This window comes from Cuculus canorus, chromosome 2, assembly GCF_017976375.1.
Source record: "Cuculus canorus isolate bCucCan1 chromosome 2, bCucCan1.pri, whole genome shotgun sequence".
Classification (NCBI taxonomy): Eukaryota; Metazoa; Chordata; class Aves; order Cuculiformes; family Cuculidae; genus Cuculus; species Cuculus canorus.
In genome coordinates this window covers 22,510,624-22,527,849 of record NC_071402.1, presented here as the reverse complement: position 1 = coordinate 22,527,849, position 17,226 = coordinate 22,510,624, and the positions used below count along the sequence as shown (strand labels likewise).

Sequence of the window (17,226 nt, the reverse complement as noted above, 5' to 3'; positions counted from 1 at the left end):
GGGTCTGGACTCCAACCTGGAGAAGACAGCGTGGTTCCATCACCAAGAAAAAGGAAGTATTTTTCACCAGTGTTACAATAGCCCATATAAGCACATTTATTTTTGGGAGCTTGGAGAAAAGCAGTGGGGATAAAGTGTGAGGAGGAAAAAAAAGCCACAACAAAACAGACTTGGAGTAGTCAGCAGAGACTTGAAATTCCACTTCTGTGGGCTTTACAGAGCTTAAAAGATAACAGAAGCTAAGAGAGAGTGTTTCATTGGTCAGGACAGAGATGGATGCTAGACTTTCTTTTGAGGTTATGTTCCTTGCAAAGGGATAAGTTCCACTGCGAAGTAAAAAAGAGAGGTCTGTATAAAAGAAAATTCGTTTTATTGTAAACAAAGTATAAAGTACAACATAGGAAATGTGCAAATCTTTAAAGTAGTCACAAAAAGCATATCTAATACACTATTTGCAAACTGTCCACTTTCTGATACGTGTCCTCAATATAATACAATAAAATAGAAATAGTGAAAGCTGATGCATTATTTGTCACAAAAGCTACAGTTTAAATTCTAGGCCAGTGCCTTTACTGCCTCATTTTATGTTTCAACTCACAACTTTCTAACTGTGTACAATACATAATATATCCATTTCATTTTTAGTATAAATCATCTTTAAAAGAATAACATAATCAAGAAGCCTAAAATTCTTTGTTTTCTTCCTTAATCAATCCAAATAGTTTACAGTTACAATGTTTCTCTTAAAAGTGCACAGTATTGGTTTACAAAAAGCCAGTGGTACAGAATGGTGAAAAGGTATTAAGGAAAACATAAGCAACACAAAAGCAGAAGCACTGTACGATGCCCAACTGACTGTAATAATCACAACGCTTGCCAAAGCAGGTGGGAAAATATTACACAGCTAAAGAGGATTCAGAAGTGTTCCCACCCTCCAGCTGCCCACGTGGCGCCTCAAAATGCACACTCCCAGCACCCCTGGACAGTCATGTAAAGCTGAAAAACCCATGCAGTGAGACAGGCCTAAAACTTCTAGGAGTCTGGCACCGAATCATCACTTATAATGGAGCCAGAATATGGATTGGAGGAAAAGATTCCTATCAAGAAAAGGTGGCAGAAGTAAGAAAAACAGCTTAGATTATCTTATGCAGGTGTGTTCTGGGTTTTCAAGCCTGCGCCCATATGTTGTTGTCTTCCTATGCTGTGCCATACTGACACTGCAAGTTCAAATCAGAGTTGGTCTCAATGGTCAGCAGCAAACTTTCAGGAATACTTACACCTGGCTGATCTCAAGTATATACGAATAACTCCCAAAATTCAAAACATGCACAATGCTTGCTGATCTGCTCTAGAACCTTCCCTTTCTCCCTTTCCTTACCAGTGCAAAAGATACTCGCTATTCCAGTCAGCCTCTGGTTCTCCCAGCAACATTTTTGTGACCAAGCACAGACTGCTTTTGCCCCTCTGCCGCACCACCATCAGCAGCTGGCACGGAAGAACCACGGACTAGAAGCAAAAGCCTTTCTTCAGCTGGCATATCCCAGCAACAACAGTTAATTCCACCATCTTCAGACTACATCCTTTCACTGCGCAGCTGCAGATGTTGGTGACACGGCAATATCGTTTAACTTGCTCATTTCCATTTGCCAGTTGGGTAACTTCTTAGCCGATAAGTGGCGACGGGCATGCTTCGTTAAGTGGTCACTCCTCATGAATCGCCGCTCACACATTGGGCAGGCAAACTTCTTCTCTCCAGTATGCGTTCTGCGATGGCGGGACAGTTCATCAGACCGCGCAAACCTTCTCTCGCAGCCTTTCCAACTACAACTAAATGGCTTTTCTCCTAAAGAAAAAAAAGACAAAGGAAAAAAAACCCATGAATAATAGCCAGGCAATAAACACCACTGCCTTGACTGGCAGGATTTGACTTCTTTAAAGAAAATTTTTAGCTACGACAATTGAGTCCAAAATCTATGTAAATATTAATTATTTTTATATATATGAAATGTGAGAAAAACATTTGGATACCAGTATTAAACCTGCAGACTCACTGTCCTCAAGGCTAAGTAGCAGAAAGGTTTAACAATCCTCTGGAAACCAAATGGTTTGAAATGCTTTCTACATCTCAAGACAGACGATTTTAACTCTCAGCCCCACATGCATGGCGGACTACAACAAGCTGGCGTGCCCAGAACCACCCCTGAAACACAACCTGTAATAACATTTCTGTAACGGAGCTCTGGTAGGGTACTGTGAGCCTACGCAAAAATGTACGTGAATCTTTTTGCTATTGTGATTAAGAGCAGAGGCATGAAGTGACTTTAAAATAACCAAGGTAGGTATAGTGGAGTAGATCCTTACACTCTAAGAGAATCTTAGAGTATTACCCACTTCTGACAAACGTATTCTTGTGGAAAAGCCAAATAAAGTATCTTTAACTGTGGAAAAGGACACACTACATTGGGCAAGGCCTCGCTTCCACGCTCATACGGAGCATTACTGAACGGCTTCTGACATGAAGCTACTCCAGCACAAGCTAACTACTGAGTCAACTTCCCACCCAGGGGATTTCCTGTCAGAGATTAGGCAGCATTATAACACACACTGGCAAAAAAAGTATTTCATTGCTGCTCTATCATTTGTTCCACGAACAAATCTGGTAATCCCTAGAACCTTAGCAAGTTGCGTCTACAGTCACAATTGTCTACATTAATTTTTAACATCCAGCAGCAGTAACCAACCTGTGTGTGTTCTGACGTGAGCCTTCAAATGGGAGCTCTTGAAGTATGTTTTCCCACATCCTGGGTAGCTGCAAATGTGACTTCTTATTCTTGAAGAATCAACCGGAGGAGTGTTCTTTGCTGCAGAAGGTACAAAGCCGGGAGCAGGGGCAATGGGAGAGAGTCTCGTGCCATTTGGACTAATAATGGGAGCCTTTGTGCTCTGCACAACTGGCTGGGGCATCACAAACATAACAGCCCCTTTGGGAACTTGGGTGCCCATGAAGACCATGGGTTGACAGAGAGCTGGCTGCTGGCTTGGCGTGGTGTTAGGCACTACGGTGGTCACAACGTTGTTGTTTGCGGGCAGTGGGACCATCTGGCAAATCACTGGCACAGCAGGGGCTCCACCGCCTTGGGCAGGGCATGGCGGTGGCAGCCCAGCTGACCCAAGGACAGGCTGGTGTCTGCCAGCCAAGGGCTTTGTTGAGGGCACTGGGCTGACAGCTGGCTCGGTGATTTTGCTTTCTGCCACTGGCAGTTCATCACCCCCATCACTGACTTTGCTTGGTGCCGCAGCACAACACAACAAATGTTCTGTTTCAGTGTTTTGTTTACTGTTTGTTTCTCTCGAAATACTGTCCTGGTATTTCAGCACGCTGGCTGTTCTCACTGGGCAGGTTTTGCGATCACAAAGCTGGGCATCAGCCGTATGGCGGATAACGCTGGTTGCTTGAGCTTTCAGAGGCACGGCTGCTGGAGGCCTCTCTGCCTCTCTGTGAGGTGTGGCCAGAGAAGGCTTGGCAGCCTCGGCCATCAATTTGCCAACAGCTGCAGCGGCTGCCGGTGTCCCAGGATGGACCATGTGCGACATCTCGAAGTCAGAAGGGCTGTAGGGGGGAGTCAGGCACTGTGCAGGGAAAGAGACACAGTAAGGCAGGACACGTTACCAACACACTGCCACACTAACTATTAAAAACAAGCACCCACATGTACAAATCCAATGACTTACAAATGCTGGTATTGCATTAAAGTCTGCTGCTCCAGGAAACAAGGTCTCATCACTTTCTTCTGACATATCAGATGCTGGAGTTATAGGTCTCATTTCTGCATGTTTTTTGAAGTCTGATTTCCAGTTGCAACTCATAGAAATAAGGGCTTCTACAGCCTCATAATCGCTTTTTTCAGGAGCGTTGTTCCACAAATACCTAGTATCTCTCTGTTTCTCAGTCATCATCGCCATTTCTTCCTTCTGTTTCAGTTAACAGGAAAAAAAAAGGAAACATTAAACCTGATGATAAGTTTGCAGTCACTTAAAAGGCATCATAAAAAACAAAGCAACCTGTGCGAGATAAATATGCTTGGTCATGTGGGAGGGAGGTTTGTCTGTATTTTCCTGCCCTCTGTCTTATTTATATAATATTTATATGAAGCTGCAAGTGGGGAAGCCTAGCCATCTGGTGAGGATTATACATTTTCTTGAGACAAATGCCCCAAAGATTAAACAACAGCTTAATTTATTCAATATTGCAAGTGTTGTGTCTGAAAGCTTAACAAAAGTCTTCACAAAAAAACCCCAAAACTTCCACACTCCTTCTATTCTTGCTTTAAACACAGCCCTCAGCATCACGTTTGACACACAACAAAGGACCATAGGACTGACGCACATTTTCTTCAAAAGGTATTAGCTATCAAAACCTCTCCAGCAAATCTCTCTCATACACACATGCATGGAATATCATCAGCTTGGAGAACTGAAATATATACATATACATATATATATGCATTTTCACCAACTCTCTCACCATAAATTCTTTAAGACTCGCTTTGGAGTTTTAGAAAACAAGTACCCTTTATCAAGCCTGGGCAACATGAGGGAGTGATTGCCATCAATTGTGTGCAACGAGACAAAAGCCAGTTACAGAACAGATTTCCCACTTACATGCACATGTATTAACTCCCAGAAATCTTACGCATATTCTATTACTTTTCAAGGACTAATTTTAATTTTATTTTGAACCTCACAACAGTCAAAACTCTTGCTGATTTGGAGCCTGACCTTGCATTTGATATAGAAAGAGACTGTGAACAGAGGTGATCACAGAGTAGACACCTGTTCAGCACAGACTGTACTGAATACAAGGCACGATCATCCCCAAAGAATGGACAATGTTAGGAAAACACTGCTTGAAAGAAAACTGCCATCAGAGGGACATTCTAACTTTCAAAAAGTACGATTACTTAGATGAAACTTAACTGTATTTTAGTTTAAATGGAAAACATCCCACTATTTGTAACAGTAACAGCTTCTTGTATCAACACAGCTTTCGATTTCCGCGGGGTGGCGCCCCCGCAGAATTCCATGCCCACCCACGATGTCCGTATAAAAGCCGCCTATCCACACAGCCAGAATGAGTTAAGGAGCATCGTTCTAATCATGAATCATAGAACCATTAGGTTGGAAACGACCTCTTAGATCATCGAGTCCAACCATTCCTATCTGCCACTAAACCATGTCCCTGAGCACCTCGCCTACCCGGCTTTTAAACACCTCCAGGGAGGGAGACTCAACCACCTCCCTGGGCAGCCTCTGCCAGTGCCCAATGACTCTTTCTGTGAAAATTTTTTTCCTGATGTCCAGCCTGAACCTCCCCTGGTGCAGCTTGAGGCCATTCCCCCTTGTCCTGTCCCCTGTCACTTAGGAGAAGAGGCCAGCTCCCTCCTCTCTACAACCTCCCTTCAGGTAATTGTAAAGAGCAATGAGGTCTCCCCTCAGCCTCCTCTTCTTAAAGGTAAAGCCCAGCTCTCTCAGCCGCTTCTCGTAAGACTTGTTCTCCAGCCCCCTCACCAGCTTCGTTGCTCTTCTCTGGACACGCTCCAGAGCCTCAACATCCTTCTTGTGGTGAGGGGCCCAGAACTGAACACAGTATTCGAGGTGTGGTCCCACCAGTGCAGAGTACAGGGGCAGAATCACCTCCCTGGACCTGCTGGTCACACCGTTTCTGCCACAAGCCAAGATGTCATTGGCCTTCTTGGCCACCTGGGCACACTGCTGGCTTATGTCGAGTCGGCTGTCAAACAGCACCCCCAGGTCCTTCTCCGGGCAGCTTTGTAACCACTTTTCCCAAAGGGAAGTTCTAAGGCGCTCTGGCGCACCCCGCGCACCCCCATTGGCCCCCGGCAACGCCCCCGCGCGCCCCTATTGGCTCGCGGCGCCGCCCCCGCGCGCCCCCACTGGCTCCCTGCACAGCCCGCGCGCCCCCCCTTTGCCCCGCCCCCCGCCGGGTCCCCATTGGCCGGCGCGGCCCTAAGGCGCGGCCGGGGCGGGTTCACGTGAACAAAGCGTGATCGGCGCCTGTCGGGCGGCAGCGCGGGCAGCGCCGCGCCTCGACCTTTCCCCCAGTTCCCTCGCGCGGCCGCCACCGCCCGCGGCCCCGCCTAGCGCCTCCCGCCGCGGGACCGCGCAGCGCATCGGAGCGGCGCGGGTGGCAGCTGCTGCCTCTTCTGGCCCCGCACACGCGCCGCACGCCACCCGCCCGGCGGTGCAAGCGGGTTCCCGGCAGCCCCTTCCCCCTCCCAGCCCCCCCGGCGCTGGGGTTTCCCTCGCCCACCCCTTCCCCCCCGCCGCGGGGACTCCTCGCTCCGCAGCCCGTCGGCGCCGTGTCCCTCCCTCTCCCGGCACCCCCGGGGTTGGCTCACCGGTGCCGCGGAGCCGCCGCCGCCCGGAGCCGCCACCGCTGTCCGCCCGCTGCAGCCGCGCTTTTCCTCTTTTTGTTCGCCGCTCCCCATTCAGGTGGCGGCTCCCCCGGCCCGCGCGGGGGGGGGGGCGGGGCTCGGCGCCCTCCCCCGCCAATCGCCGCCAAAGGTGTGCGAGGCGGCGGCCAATGGGCGCGCGCAGCCCGCGCGTGATCGGCGGCTGCCCCGCGGCGTGGCCGCTGTGTCAGCGCTGCGTGCGGAGCCCCCGCCTGAGTCACGGCCTGCCCCCCTCCCTCCCCCCCAGCCGCGTCCGGGCGGGGGCGGTGCTGCCTCGCGCACGAGGTCACGCGGCTGCAGGGGAGAGGGGGGGGAGCAGCCCTAGCCCATCAGCCCGGCGCCGGGGTCAGGCGGGGACGGGGCGGGGGGAGAGGAGCCGGGCTGGGTGTGCGGGGGCGGCCCCGGGCTGCTCCCGGCGCTGCCGGCGGGAAGGCAGCCCCCGTTCTCCCGTTTAAGCCCAGTTTAACCCCTGCAGCCCTAGTTTAAGCCCCGTTTAGCCCCCGCTTAACGCCCTGGCGCGAGTCCCGCAGCCCTCGTTCCCCGTTTAAGCCCCACAGCCCCCGTTTGCTTCCCCTTCCCCCCCCCCCCCCCCTCCCCGTCGCCTCCAGTGCGGGTCCCGCAGCCCCCGGTCCATCGTTTAACCCCCGTTTACGCTCCGGTGCGGGTCCCGCGGCCGCCGTTCCCCTGTTTAACCCCCGATTAAGCCCCACAGCCCCTCTTAAGCCCCAGTGCGGGTCCCGCAGTCCCCGTTTCCCGGTTTAAGCCCCGGTCCCATGTCCGCTCCCCCCCCCCGCAGGTCCCGCAGCCCCGGTCCCGTATCCGCTCCCCCCCGCGGGTCCCGCAGCCCCGTTTCCCCGCGCATGTCGCTGTCCCCTCCCCCCGCCCCGCTCCCCCGCAGCCGCCGGATCTCCGGGTGACGGCGAATCGCGTTACCCCGCGGCAGCCCCAGCGCTTCTCGGGGCGAAGGGACAGGCGGAGCCTTTTTCGTGTTAGAAAGCTGTAATTAAAGCAGAAAAGGTGTCTGCGCGTGTCAGCACCAGCGGAGCGGGATCCCGCACAGGCTGCGGCTGTGCCGCTCTGCTCTGCAAATACTGCTGATGCTGCCTTAGGGTTCAGATCCATTTCTCCTCTTTATTCAGCTTTATTTCAGGGAAGTCTCCTCCTCCTCCACAGTCCAGCCATGCTCTCTCAAAGCATTTTGCTGGGTTTATTTTCATTCTAAGATACATCTTCCTCTCCTACATCTTTTCAGTGGTGGTGTTGTCCAATATTCTCCCATTCTGCTTATTTCTTCTTCCCCTTGTCAGATTGCAATTGTCAGGAGGGGTCTAACAACAGGTTATGTCCTCCTGTAACTTGCCTGGAAGGCTCCCAGAATGTTCAATTGTGTCTGAAAGTGAAAAAAAACCCCAACACTGCAAGAATAGCAAACAAGCATATTCTTCAGCCTGAAGGAAGGATGAGGATCTAACAACTGCAAAACAAGAACACACAGTAAAATGTAACATAAAATGTTTCTTAATTAGTTCACAGACTTGTGCATTGATGGAAGAGTGGTAATATTATTTTCAGGAAGACACATTTTGGTATTGCTTTAACTCCAGCATTCCCACTGATCTATTGCACAGCTGGAATTTCTGTTACTCGGCTTCTCCCTGGTACCCTGTACACATCTGGTGGGACACGTTCCTGTGCTGTGCCCACTGCCCCAGGCTGCCGGGGGTGAGATCCCTCTCTCCCCACTCCAACAGCTTCCACGATTGTCACATCTGAGAAATCGTGGCACTTCACAGAGGGAAATCTGCTTCTCCCATCTTCTGTTTCTGTTGTGTAACCTGAGTATCTGCCTGCGTTTTGGCCAGGGTCTGTAAGATCCCTGCCGTGCCTGCAGGGAAAATGATTGGCTTGGCTGCCTTATCTAGAGGGAATTCCCAAAAGAGAATTCAGCTCAGGATGATCCAAATCCTTTTCATTAGTAGTAGCAAACAGTTGTTTACAAATTACTCCACTGGATACCACATCTCTGTGTGTCTTAACAGGAGAAAGTGCATTAACTGAGTGTTTCCCAATGAAATCGACAGGAAAAAAATGTTGTTGAAATGATTGCTTGACTTCCAGAACACCCTCTCCTGTGCCAAAAAGTGCTACCATCAGGTGAGGCACGGCTGGGGAAAGACTTCTTGGCTCGTAAGTGCATCTGTCTGCACCCTTTCCAGCCGAAATAAAGGTTTCAAGGTTAATACATAATTCCTGGTGAAGTGCGGTGTTTTCTGCTATGGCAAGTTCTGTCATGTTTTTTGTGATTGTAGCTGTTTTCACTTAGGACATTTCAAAATACCTTTTGAAGTGTGTTATTGCCCTTAGAACTGAAGCTGTAAAAGTTGCACCAGCATTACAATTTAATCCTGCATAATAACTTCACTCACAAAACTAAGAGCTTCTTCCTACACCTCAGCTGGAACGTGGGCAGATCTTTGTCACTTCCTTCACCCTTATACATATGTAATGTTTATACTCAAAAGTTTTACAATATAGTGAGAGCTTCAGCGCTAAAAATCCAGTTGCCAACAGGCACTAAAGGTGCGTAACATGAAATACTTGTTCCCTTTTTTAGTTTGCTTGCTGTGTCAAGATGTTGGAGGTATGTGGTAGACTCTTTGTGGAAAACAAGGCGATTCTTCAGTGATTTTTCTACCAGAAATAAACTGCTTTTTGTAGAAAACAGAATTATTTTCATATAAAATGGAAATATGAAGAAATTAGTGTAGCGATGTTTGAGCTGCATCACATGCCTTCCAGATTTTCCATAAGGGCAGCTTTCAGGGTCACCGGATGAGACTGTTGTAAATACTCCAGAGTTTTGGCTGCGTCTTCCTCAGTTCATGCAACATGAAGTAGGACACGACCCAACACTGACTTCTGGACCCCACTGTGGTCCAACTATGAGAAAACAGCGAAGAACCGAGTTGCAACATTAGCTTCTGCTGGAGGTAGCCCATTCTGGTTTGTTCTTCTCTGGCTCTTATTCTCTCTCCCCCTATCCTTGCCTTACTTCCTTATCCATACTTGCTTTCACTTCCCAGGAAGACCACTTGCTCTTGGCCTTTGTTGCTGTGGGTCTGGCAGGACTGCACTTGCTGGTTGCAACACCCCTTCCAGCAGTAGTTCTCCACTAGTCCTCTTCACAGCTTGCCTTTCCTGACTGCCAATCTCATGTGCTCTTAGCACGAGCCCCACTCCTTAATGCTTCTTAATAGACCTTCCTTCCTGTGACACCCATACTGCTTTTGCTCAGTGACAGCCTCTCCTGGTGGCTGCTCCCAGTGTGTCTGCGAGAGCCTGCTCCACTCCACCTGCAGCCATTCGTACTCGGATGCCTCCTCAGCCTTGTCTGGATCCTCCCTATACGTTCCTCCCTCCACTGACACCTCCAGCCACTTCATCCTAGGGTGCTCCCAGCTTTGCCTCTCCAACTGCCATCTTTCCTTGCTTCTTCTAATCAGCTCATTTCAACTTCCAATTCCAGAGCAGCACTCCGCAGCTGCTCTTCTTATCAGACTCTACTATTCCTGTCCCTTAGGAAACCTCCCACTCATTCTCCTTCCTTCTTGTGTTAGGGTCTCCTCTCATCCCCAGGGTTTATTCCACCATGCCATTCCTTGTCGATTGCTCCCACCATCCAGGAGCATCCAGGTGCCGCAGGACTTTTTGAGCCTACAAGTTTCACATTAGGCACTGACCAGCTGCAGTTAAAGTGCACAAAATGGCTGGGGCTGTATCTATAGGTCAAAACCCTATTCCACTTTCCCTCTGCAGGGCCTTTAGGTCAGATCTTCTGATGAGATCTGGCTGTGGATTGTGGTACTTAGCAGGAGATATGGGCTCTGTGGGAGGCTGCCTGGGGCTGGTAGGACGAGGGACTTTGTGTGGGGGAGTGGAAAGGGGTTTTGTCATGCCTGTCTTCCACCAGCAGGCTGGACCATCATCTCAATGATATGTCCCGTAGCAGCATTGCTAGCAGCTAGCCTTGGGTTGGGAAAGAACAGGCCTTGGAAGTGAAGAGACCTAGCTTCTCCTTGACTCCCATACCCCATACGGGATCATTATGTCATCCTCCCTAGACCTTCAGTCCCTTCTGAGTCCATGGCCAGGAGCCCTATGTGTGTGTTCAACTGCTGTATCCTCCCTTCTCTTCTCCCGCTGGGCAGACATAGCCTGCTCTGTGCTCTGCCTGTGAACTGCAGGGCTGAATTGTCAAAATCACCTCTCCCAAAAATAATCTCTGCTTCAGAGGCTGGAAAATGTGACAGCTCATTTTCATGTGCAGGAGCGGTGGGTGTCTGAAAGCAGCTGAGGCTGAGGGGGTGGCCAGTGAAAGGCAGCTCTGAAATGGCAGGAAAGTGGCAGCTGGGGAACATGAGAGGAAGGACGGAAGGAAGGGAGCAAACCGAGAATGCAAAGGGGGTGGAAGGACTGCCGGAGGCAGTAGACGGAGAGTTCAGGGCAGGGAGAGTTGTACTGCTTGGGGCTGTTCTCTTTTCCCTGGCACGCCGACTGCTGCTCACGTCCATTTATTAATAACTGGGAAAGCATCTCTGCTGCTACAGACAGCAGTGGCAGAGCTTTATATCTCAGATAATTGTGGAGGTGGAGCATGTAATCAGCAATAAGGCAGCTTGTCATCTTTTTGTCTCTTCTAAGTTCTTTCCTCTTCATCCCCCTTTTTCCTCATACACCCCAGCCTGGGGGATAACCAGCTTTATGCTCATTCTGCTACTTCTTATTAGAATACCAGGTGAAAACCAGAACTTACTTGTAATTAAGACTTGAGTTTATGCATTTAAGTTTGCTTTACCCCCCTGATAACCAGATGAAGCAAGTCTTGTTTGGCTGCCAGCACCATGTTCCTCCCCAGCACTACGTTACTGATCCCAGTTTCTGTGTACGTGCATTTGACACGGTATTGCTCATGGCCCTTTTCCTCTGGAGCTTTTGTGGCCATTCCTGAGTCACGGCAGTTCCAGCCCTGCCGTGCCTGCTCATGCTGTTCCATGGAAGGCTTCAGAGAGGCTGTCAGCAGTGCTGATGTTTGCACTGCTGCCATAGGAGACAGCCTGGCAAGGGGAAAAAAAGACCTCAAACACCCCTAATGAAGCCTGGGACAGGTAAGAAAAACTTCTTTTAGGTCAGTGAGCAGTTTTCAGTGAAACTATTTTCTCTGGCGATTACTGAAATCAGTTAAAGGACTGCTGTCAGTTCACATGTATTTGTATTTTCCATTCAGTTTCTCAGAGAAACTGAGGATGTGGTTTTATGCACCCCCAGGGGAAAATGGACATGTGTGGGGTTTTCATTGGGAAGATGTTTAGGATTTTTACTTTTAAGCACTATTACACAGTCTTAAGTTTATATTCACCAGAAAAACCCTTACTCAGCCTGCAGGTCATATTGTTCTGTTATGGAAAGCTAAATTGTCATGGGACTGGGAAAACAAATCAGTGAAGAGAGTTGGCAACATGGCTGGTAAATCACTGGCCAGCTGTGTAACCACACTCTTGCTCAGCAGTCTAGGGACTAAGCCTGTCAGGGGAAACTCCAGCCTCCTGGATTTACCCTACTCTTAAGAAATATATCTCTATTATCTGTGGCTTATCTCAGCTTCAGCATGTGGAATTAAGACAGTGCTTTAAGTTGGTCCTTTATCCTAAACTCTTGGCTTCTACGTACTAATGAGAACCATTTTCTACTTCTTGTGATGGGACATCAGGGGGTATTTTTAGCCACTGATGTTAAAGGTATACCTGCTTCACAGAAAACTGTAAGAGATGGTTACTGTAGCAAGGGCAGAAAGAACCTAGGTGAGTAAATGATTGTTTCAGCATCCATTAAAGATTGTGAGAGTTTTTATATTTAATTCCTTCAGTGCAGGATCAGGTTGTGTGCCAGCCAGAAATTTCCTCAGGTCCTGTGGCTGTCACAAGACCTGTGTTTCTTAGGACACTGGACAGGATGATGGTACTGGTTACAGCTCTGCTTCCCATCTATCTTTTTGGAAAAGCAGCTGTGGTCATCTCAAACCAGCCAAGTCACATATTCACTGCATGTCTTGGTCCACGAAATCCCGTGAATTCTCTGTAGTGGAAATCAGGAGTTTATATTGGAATTAATCTTTTATTCTTTCCATGTAGATCTTGCTTCGTATTTTGCTTTACCTGGAATGACCATGTGTTTATTTTTGTTTATTATCTGTGTGGTCTTTCTTGTGCCATGCTGGTGGTTTTGTTGATACCTCCAGTAAAGGGCAACATTGTTGAGCCCTGTGCCTGATATGGAGATTTGCCATTTCACAAGAACATAGATACTTTTGGAAAGCTGTGGAATAGTATGGCAAAGTGGCGTAGTTTATTTGCATACAGAGCTTGGAAAACATTGGAAAAAGAAAACCAAGAACTTTCTCTGCATGCAAGGATAACATCTGAGTCTGTGTGTTCCGCCACTTTTAACTATGTATTTATTATATTCAGAATTTTTCTGGTGTCATGATATATTTAACTATTTAGTTTAAAACCTAACTGATCAATCTGAATTTCTGCTAACAAAATCAGATACTTATCAGCTGAACTCTCAGCCGGTAAGACAAGAAGACAACAGCCTCTAAGCACTGTAGAATGAGATTGTAAACCTAACAAAGCACCTGTTTCTGCTATAGTTAGATAAATGTTTTTCCCAATAGAAGCTAACCGCATGCGTTTTCATGCCAAAACAGAATTTACTTGTTACAAGATGGCGTAATGGCTGCTGTGTTTCAAAATTTGGGCTAAATCTGATGGACTAAATCCTGGAAGCATGGAGGAGATCAGAGGGTGGTGTGGCCGGGGGAAGCGAGCAAGGACTTCTTAACACAAGTAATATCATTTCCACACCTTCCGTTATAGATATTTTGATAGAAGTCGTGTGAAAAAAGGTCCTTCTTTTCTTTAAGCCTACCTACCTTTAATAACTATTTAATTACTGAGTAGGTGCAGCCCTGTATGACAGGCAAGATAGGTCTGTTAATAGGTCCTGCAATGTTAATTTATTGATGCTAATACTTGATCCCACACCCACTGCATATGTGTTAGTTTATATGTGTGTGTTGACAGGCCTTGAGCTCTCCCATATCCTGCTGCTCTCTTGCCAAATGCCTGGCTCACATACCACGCCCTTGGCATCATGGTACAAAACACGTCACTGGCATGCTGTTGAGCAATCTGCTCACTCTTAGTAATTGATTTCATTTTTTTTCCTTAAGATGTCACAGGAACCAAGGGCAAAGGGCACACTTGAGGGACCCGTGGAGATCGAAGCCTCATGTTTCATTTAAAGAGACATCATAAAAGTAACAGCTTTGCTGGTCAGATAGTCTCTTGGCAGCAATATAGGGATTGAGCAATGCTACTTTAAATTTTTAAAACAAGAGCCTGCATGAAAGCCAGTTTTGGTGCTGCTCAGTGCAGATATCGCCACTGTGATATCAGATCTATGTGAGTGGCTGCAGAGGAGATCCCTATGTACTCTCCAGGTGCACAATGCGCAGAGATGTTGGGGGCTTTGTCAGAGACCACAAGGAGGGGACCTCTGTCAGTGGGGTTGCCCTCATGACCAGAAAAACTTGTCCAAAGATTTTCATCAGGTGTATCAAACCCCTGGACTTTGCAGATCCCTGTGGAGTGGCTCAGCTGGAGATCACGCAGGTTATGCAATGTGCAACCCATCCCAACCACCTGTGTGGCAGAGGGATGCTGACATCTCATCGATTCTTCAGTTCTCCTCTGTGTGGCTCACTTTTCTCTTGCATCCCAATCCTGGGGGCATGAACCTCATTCCCTCAGCTCCCCATAGGAGATAGGCACTTAAGTCATGCAGCTCACTTCTGGAGAGCGTAACCTCTGTCCCACAGCTCACCCTTGGAGACATGCTGCACCTTGGTCCCAACAGGTGTTCACTCCGCAGGAGGCACAGTAACAAGGAGAGGGGCTGCGTGGGCCCTTTTTGAGGTTACATGTGAAGTGGCATCCTGATCTCATGGAAGGTCTTCTAGAAGAAGAGGACACTGGTTTGTCTGTAGTAGACAGGGAATGCTTTACCAACAGGATCTGTGGTGCAGACTGAGCCCATGTAGCTGGTTATGGTACCTGTGACTCTGCAGTGATTGCCAGTCTCCAAAGGGTGGTGGCGAATTGCTGGTCCATTGAGATCGGGATCCAGTGAGTGATGTGCTAGAGTTAAAGGGCTAGCGGGCAGCCTTACAGACACCTCACCAGTCTGAACCTACTGTGACTGCTGTATCCTTGGTCCAAAGTCTCCTCTCCATGAGGGGAAGAAGGGGTGGTGGATGAGGTCAATGCCTGGAAGGGTGTAGGTGCGTAGGCACATGTCTATTGCAAAACAGCCATAGAGGGCTGTGGAGTATGGCTCATGATAGCAAGTGTGCTGGCACGGGAGGCCAAGGAGGCCGGGGGGGTGGGAAGTGTGCTGGAATACTCTCTCTCGTCTTTTCCATGGGTGCAAATAATCTAGTTCAGAGGACCTTTGTTGTGAGGAACAACTGGGAAGTGAGCACTGGGAAGTTTTGCACTGTTTGACCCTGGGTGCAAGGTTGTCCCTGGCTTCCAACAGCAAAGTGAATATAGATGTACTCAGAAGTCACTGTGGATGGAGTTCACCTAAGATTAGGTGCTTATAACATGAGCATCTGTTTTTATAGCTGTTTTTATAGTCAGTGGAGTGCTAGTAAATATAAACCACAGGATTCAGGCACATTTTGTTTTTTGCCTGATGTGGGATGAATTGCACTCTGAGCTCTGTTCACTCCATCCCTGTGCCATTGATTGGAGCTCAGGCAGCTACCATAAGTGGGTGAATCTACAAAGCAGGTGGGGCGAGGTGGATCCCACCATGAGTGCCTACAAGGCCAATGAGAACCATCAGCTGGGCAGAGAAGACTTCTGTGGAGGGAGGGACCGAGCGAGCTGAGGCCTGCCTGTTGCTGGCTGCTTGGCACGCTGGTGTTCGCGTACATGGCTGCAACACGGACATAGCACTGACTGCCCTTTTCTGCCAAGAGACTTGGGTAAAAACTGTGGAGAGAGAGGATATAGTGTGTGGGGACTCAAATTTAGGAGAAGATGAGGAGACCTGAGGATCTTGCAAGGGCACAAAGAATGTAAAGAAGAAGGGATGCTGTAGCTATTGAGATGGGGCATGTAGAGGACAGTTTCAGACACTGTAGCGAACCAGGCTCTCCCAGATCCACTGCTTGGTTACCTCCGCTTGGTTACCTCAATGCTGTGTCAGAAGCGTCCATTTCCCCTCGTTCCTCTGCAAAGTGATACACAGCATGGCAACTGACTGTCACTACCTCTTGGAGGTTTGCTCCACTGAGGGGCAGTGGCTCTGTACTGCTGGGTTTATAGAAATGCTCTTTCTAGGCCCCCAAATCTACCTCTTTGGCTGTAGCTGTAAGACTGGGGTCAAAGGCTTTGTGATCTCTGTGGTTTTCAGAGCTAATTCAGAAGTGCAGGTTGTATTTAGAAATAATTTTAAAAAGTCAGGAGAAGACTTGCATACAACTAGCTTTGTTCTCCCAGGAGAAAATTGACATTAAATTCTCACTACTTCCTGAAATGTTTGGTTTTGTGAAATGCTTTTTTCCTTCCACTTTCAACTTTGTTTTCTAGTGTTTTCCTGCTGCTGAATTGACTTGAGGTGGATTTTGCAGGCAAGCTCTATTTGTATAGCAAGAGTAATGGCTGAAGTTTGACTGAAGTGTTAATTTTCAGCATGGACTTCCATGAAGAATTATCATGGATGCTGTCAAAAAGTAACTGTCTGCTTTGCCGTAGCAGCAGAACAGAATGATTTTTGCAAAATACTATTTTATCTCCCTCTGTTTAGGGACTGAAAATGAGGATATTGGACAGAAAGAAAGAGGGTGTGGTTCTGCAGTTGTTGATCTCGATGCAGTGAACTGCTTCGAGCAAGGACTGAAAGGCGGAATGTGAAAGAGATCTTTCTATCAGAAGAAAGCTTGCATCCAGTTGTTGGTTTTGAGAAGCACTCCTGAAGACCATTTTCATTTGTTTGATGGCACCAATTGTAACAGAAATATTCATATTGTAAGGTCTGTGTGTGTACATGCGTTTGTTTTGCACCTGGAACAGTTCTAACTATCAGAAAACAGCTACATTACCTGCTCTGCATGGTCAGAATCACGCACTTACCAGGAACCATCATCAGAGCCCTTCCAAAAAAGAACATTTCCAACATCGATGTGAGTGTGAGTCAAAGAGAAAGCAGTGAGTGAGGGTTGGGAGTTTCTTGTGCCCACAGAAATCTTTGTCAGACAAAGTAGGTCACATTTTCCACACTTTTATTTTGCTCACGTGTTCAGCCTTCCACTGCACAAACCTGTGTGCACAGGCAGTGGATCCCATCCTCATGGGTCTTGTTCATAGTCAGTGAGTGCTGGCTGGGGCCAGTGCAGGAAAATGGATATAGACCAAGGAGGAAGGCGGAGGCCCTTTGACTTCCTTTGGCTCCAGGAAGCTTTGATGTTAACCTCAAATCCAGGTCAGCCTCATGAGACCATGTGCACTACAAGCTGTAATGTATAGTTCTCTGGAGCAGGTAACACCTGTAACAATTCTCCAGAAAGCTTTGCCTGCTCCTTAGAAAGGCAAAAGTCTTCAGGTTTCCAAGACTTCTTGCTTCT

At 48.2% G+C, this 17,226-nt stretch overlaps 1 protein-coding gene across 1 annotated transcript; it reads right to left on the bottom strand.

Annotated features, from left to right (window-relative positions):
• Nucleotides 1–347: 347 nt before the first annotated feature.
• KLF10 (KLF transcription factor 10) lies at nt 348–6,626 on the bottom strand. The gene is made up of 4 exons (XM_054060207.1): nt 6,420–6,626; nt 3,733–3,972; nt 2,742–3,630; nt 348–1,843 (listed from the first exon to the last, which is right to left on the bottom strand). The coding sequence occupies exons 1-4, from the start codon at nt 6,507–6,509 to the stop codon at nt 1,584–1,586; spliced, it is 1,479 nt and encodes a 492-aa protein (XP_053916182.1). The 5' UTR covers nt 6,510–6,626; the 3' UTR covers nt 348–1,583.
• Between the last annotated feature and the right edge of the window lie 10,600 nt (nt 6,627–17,226).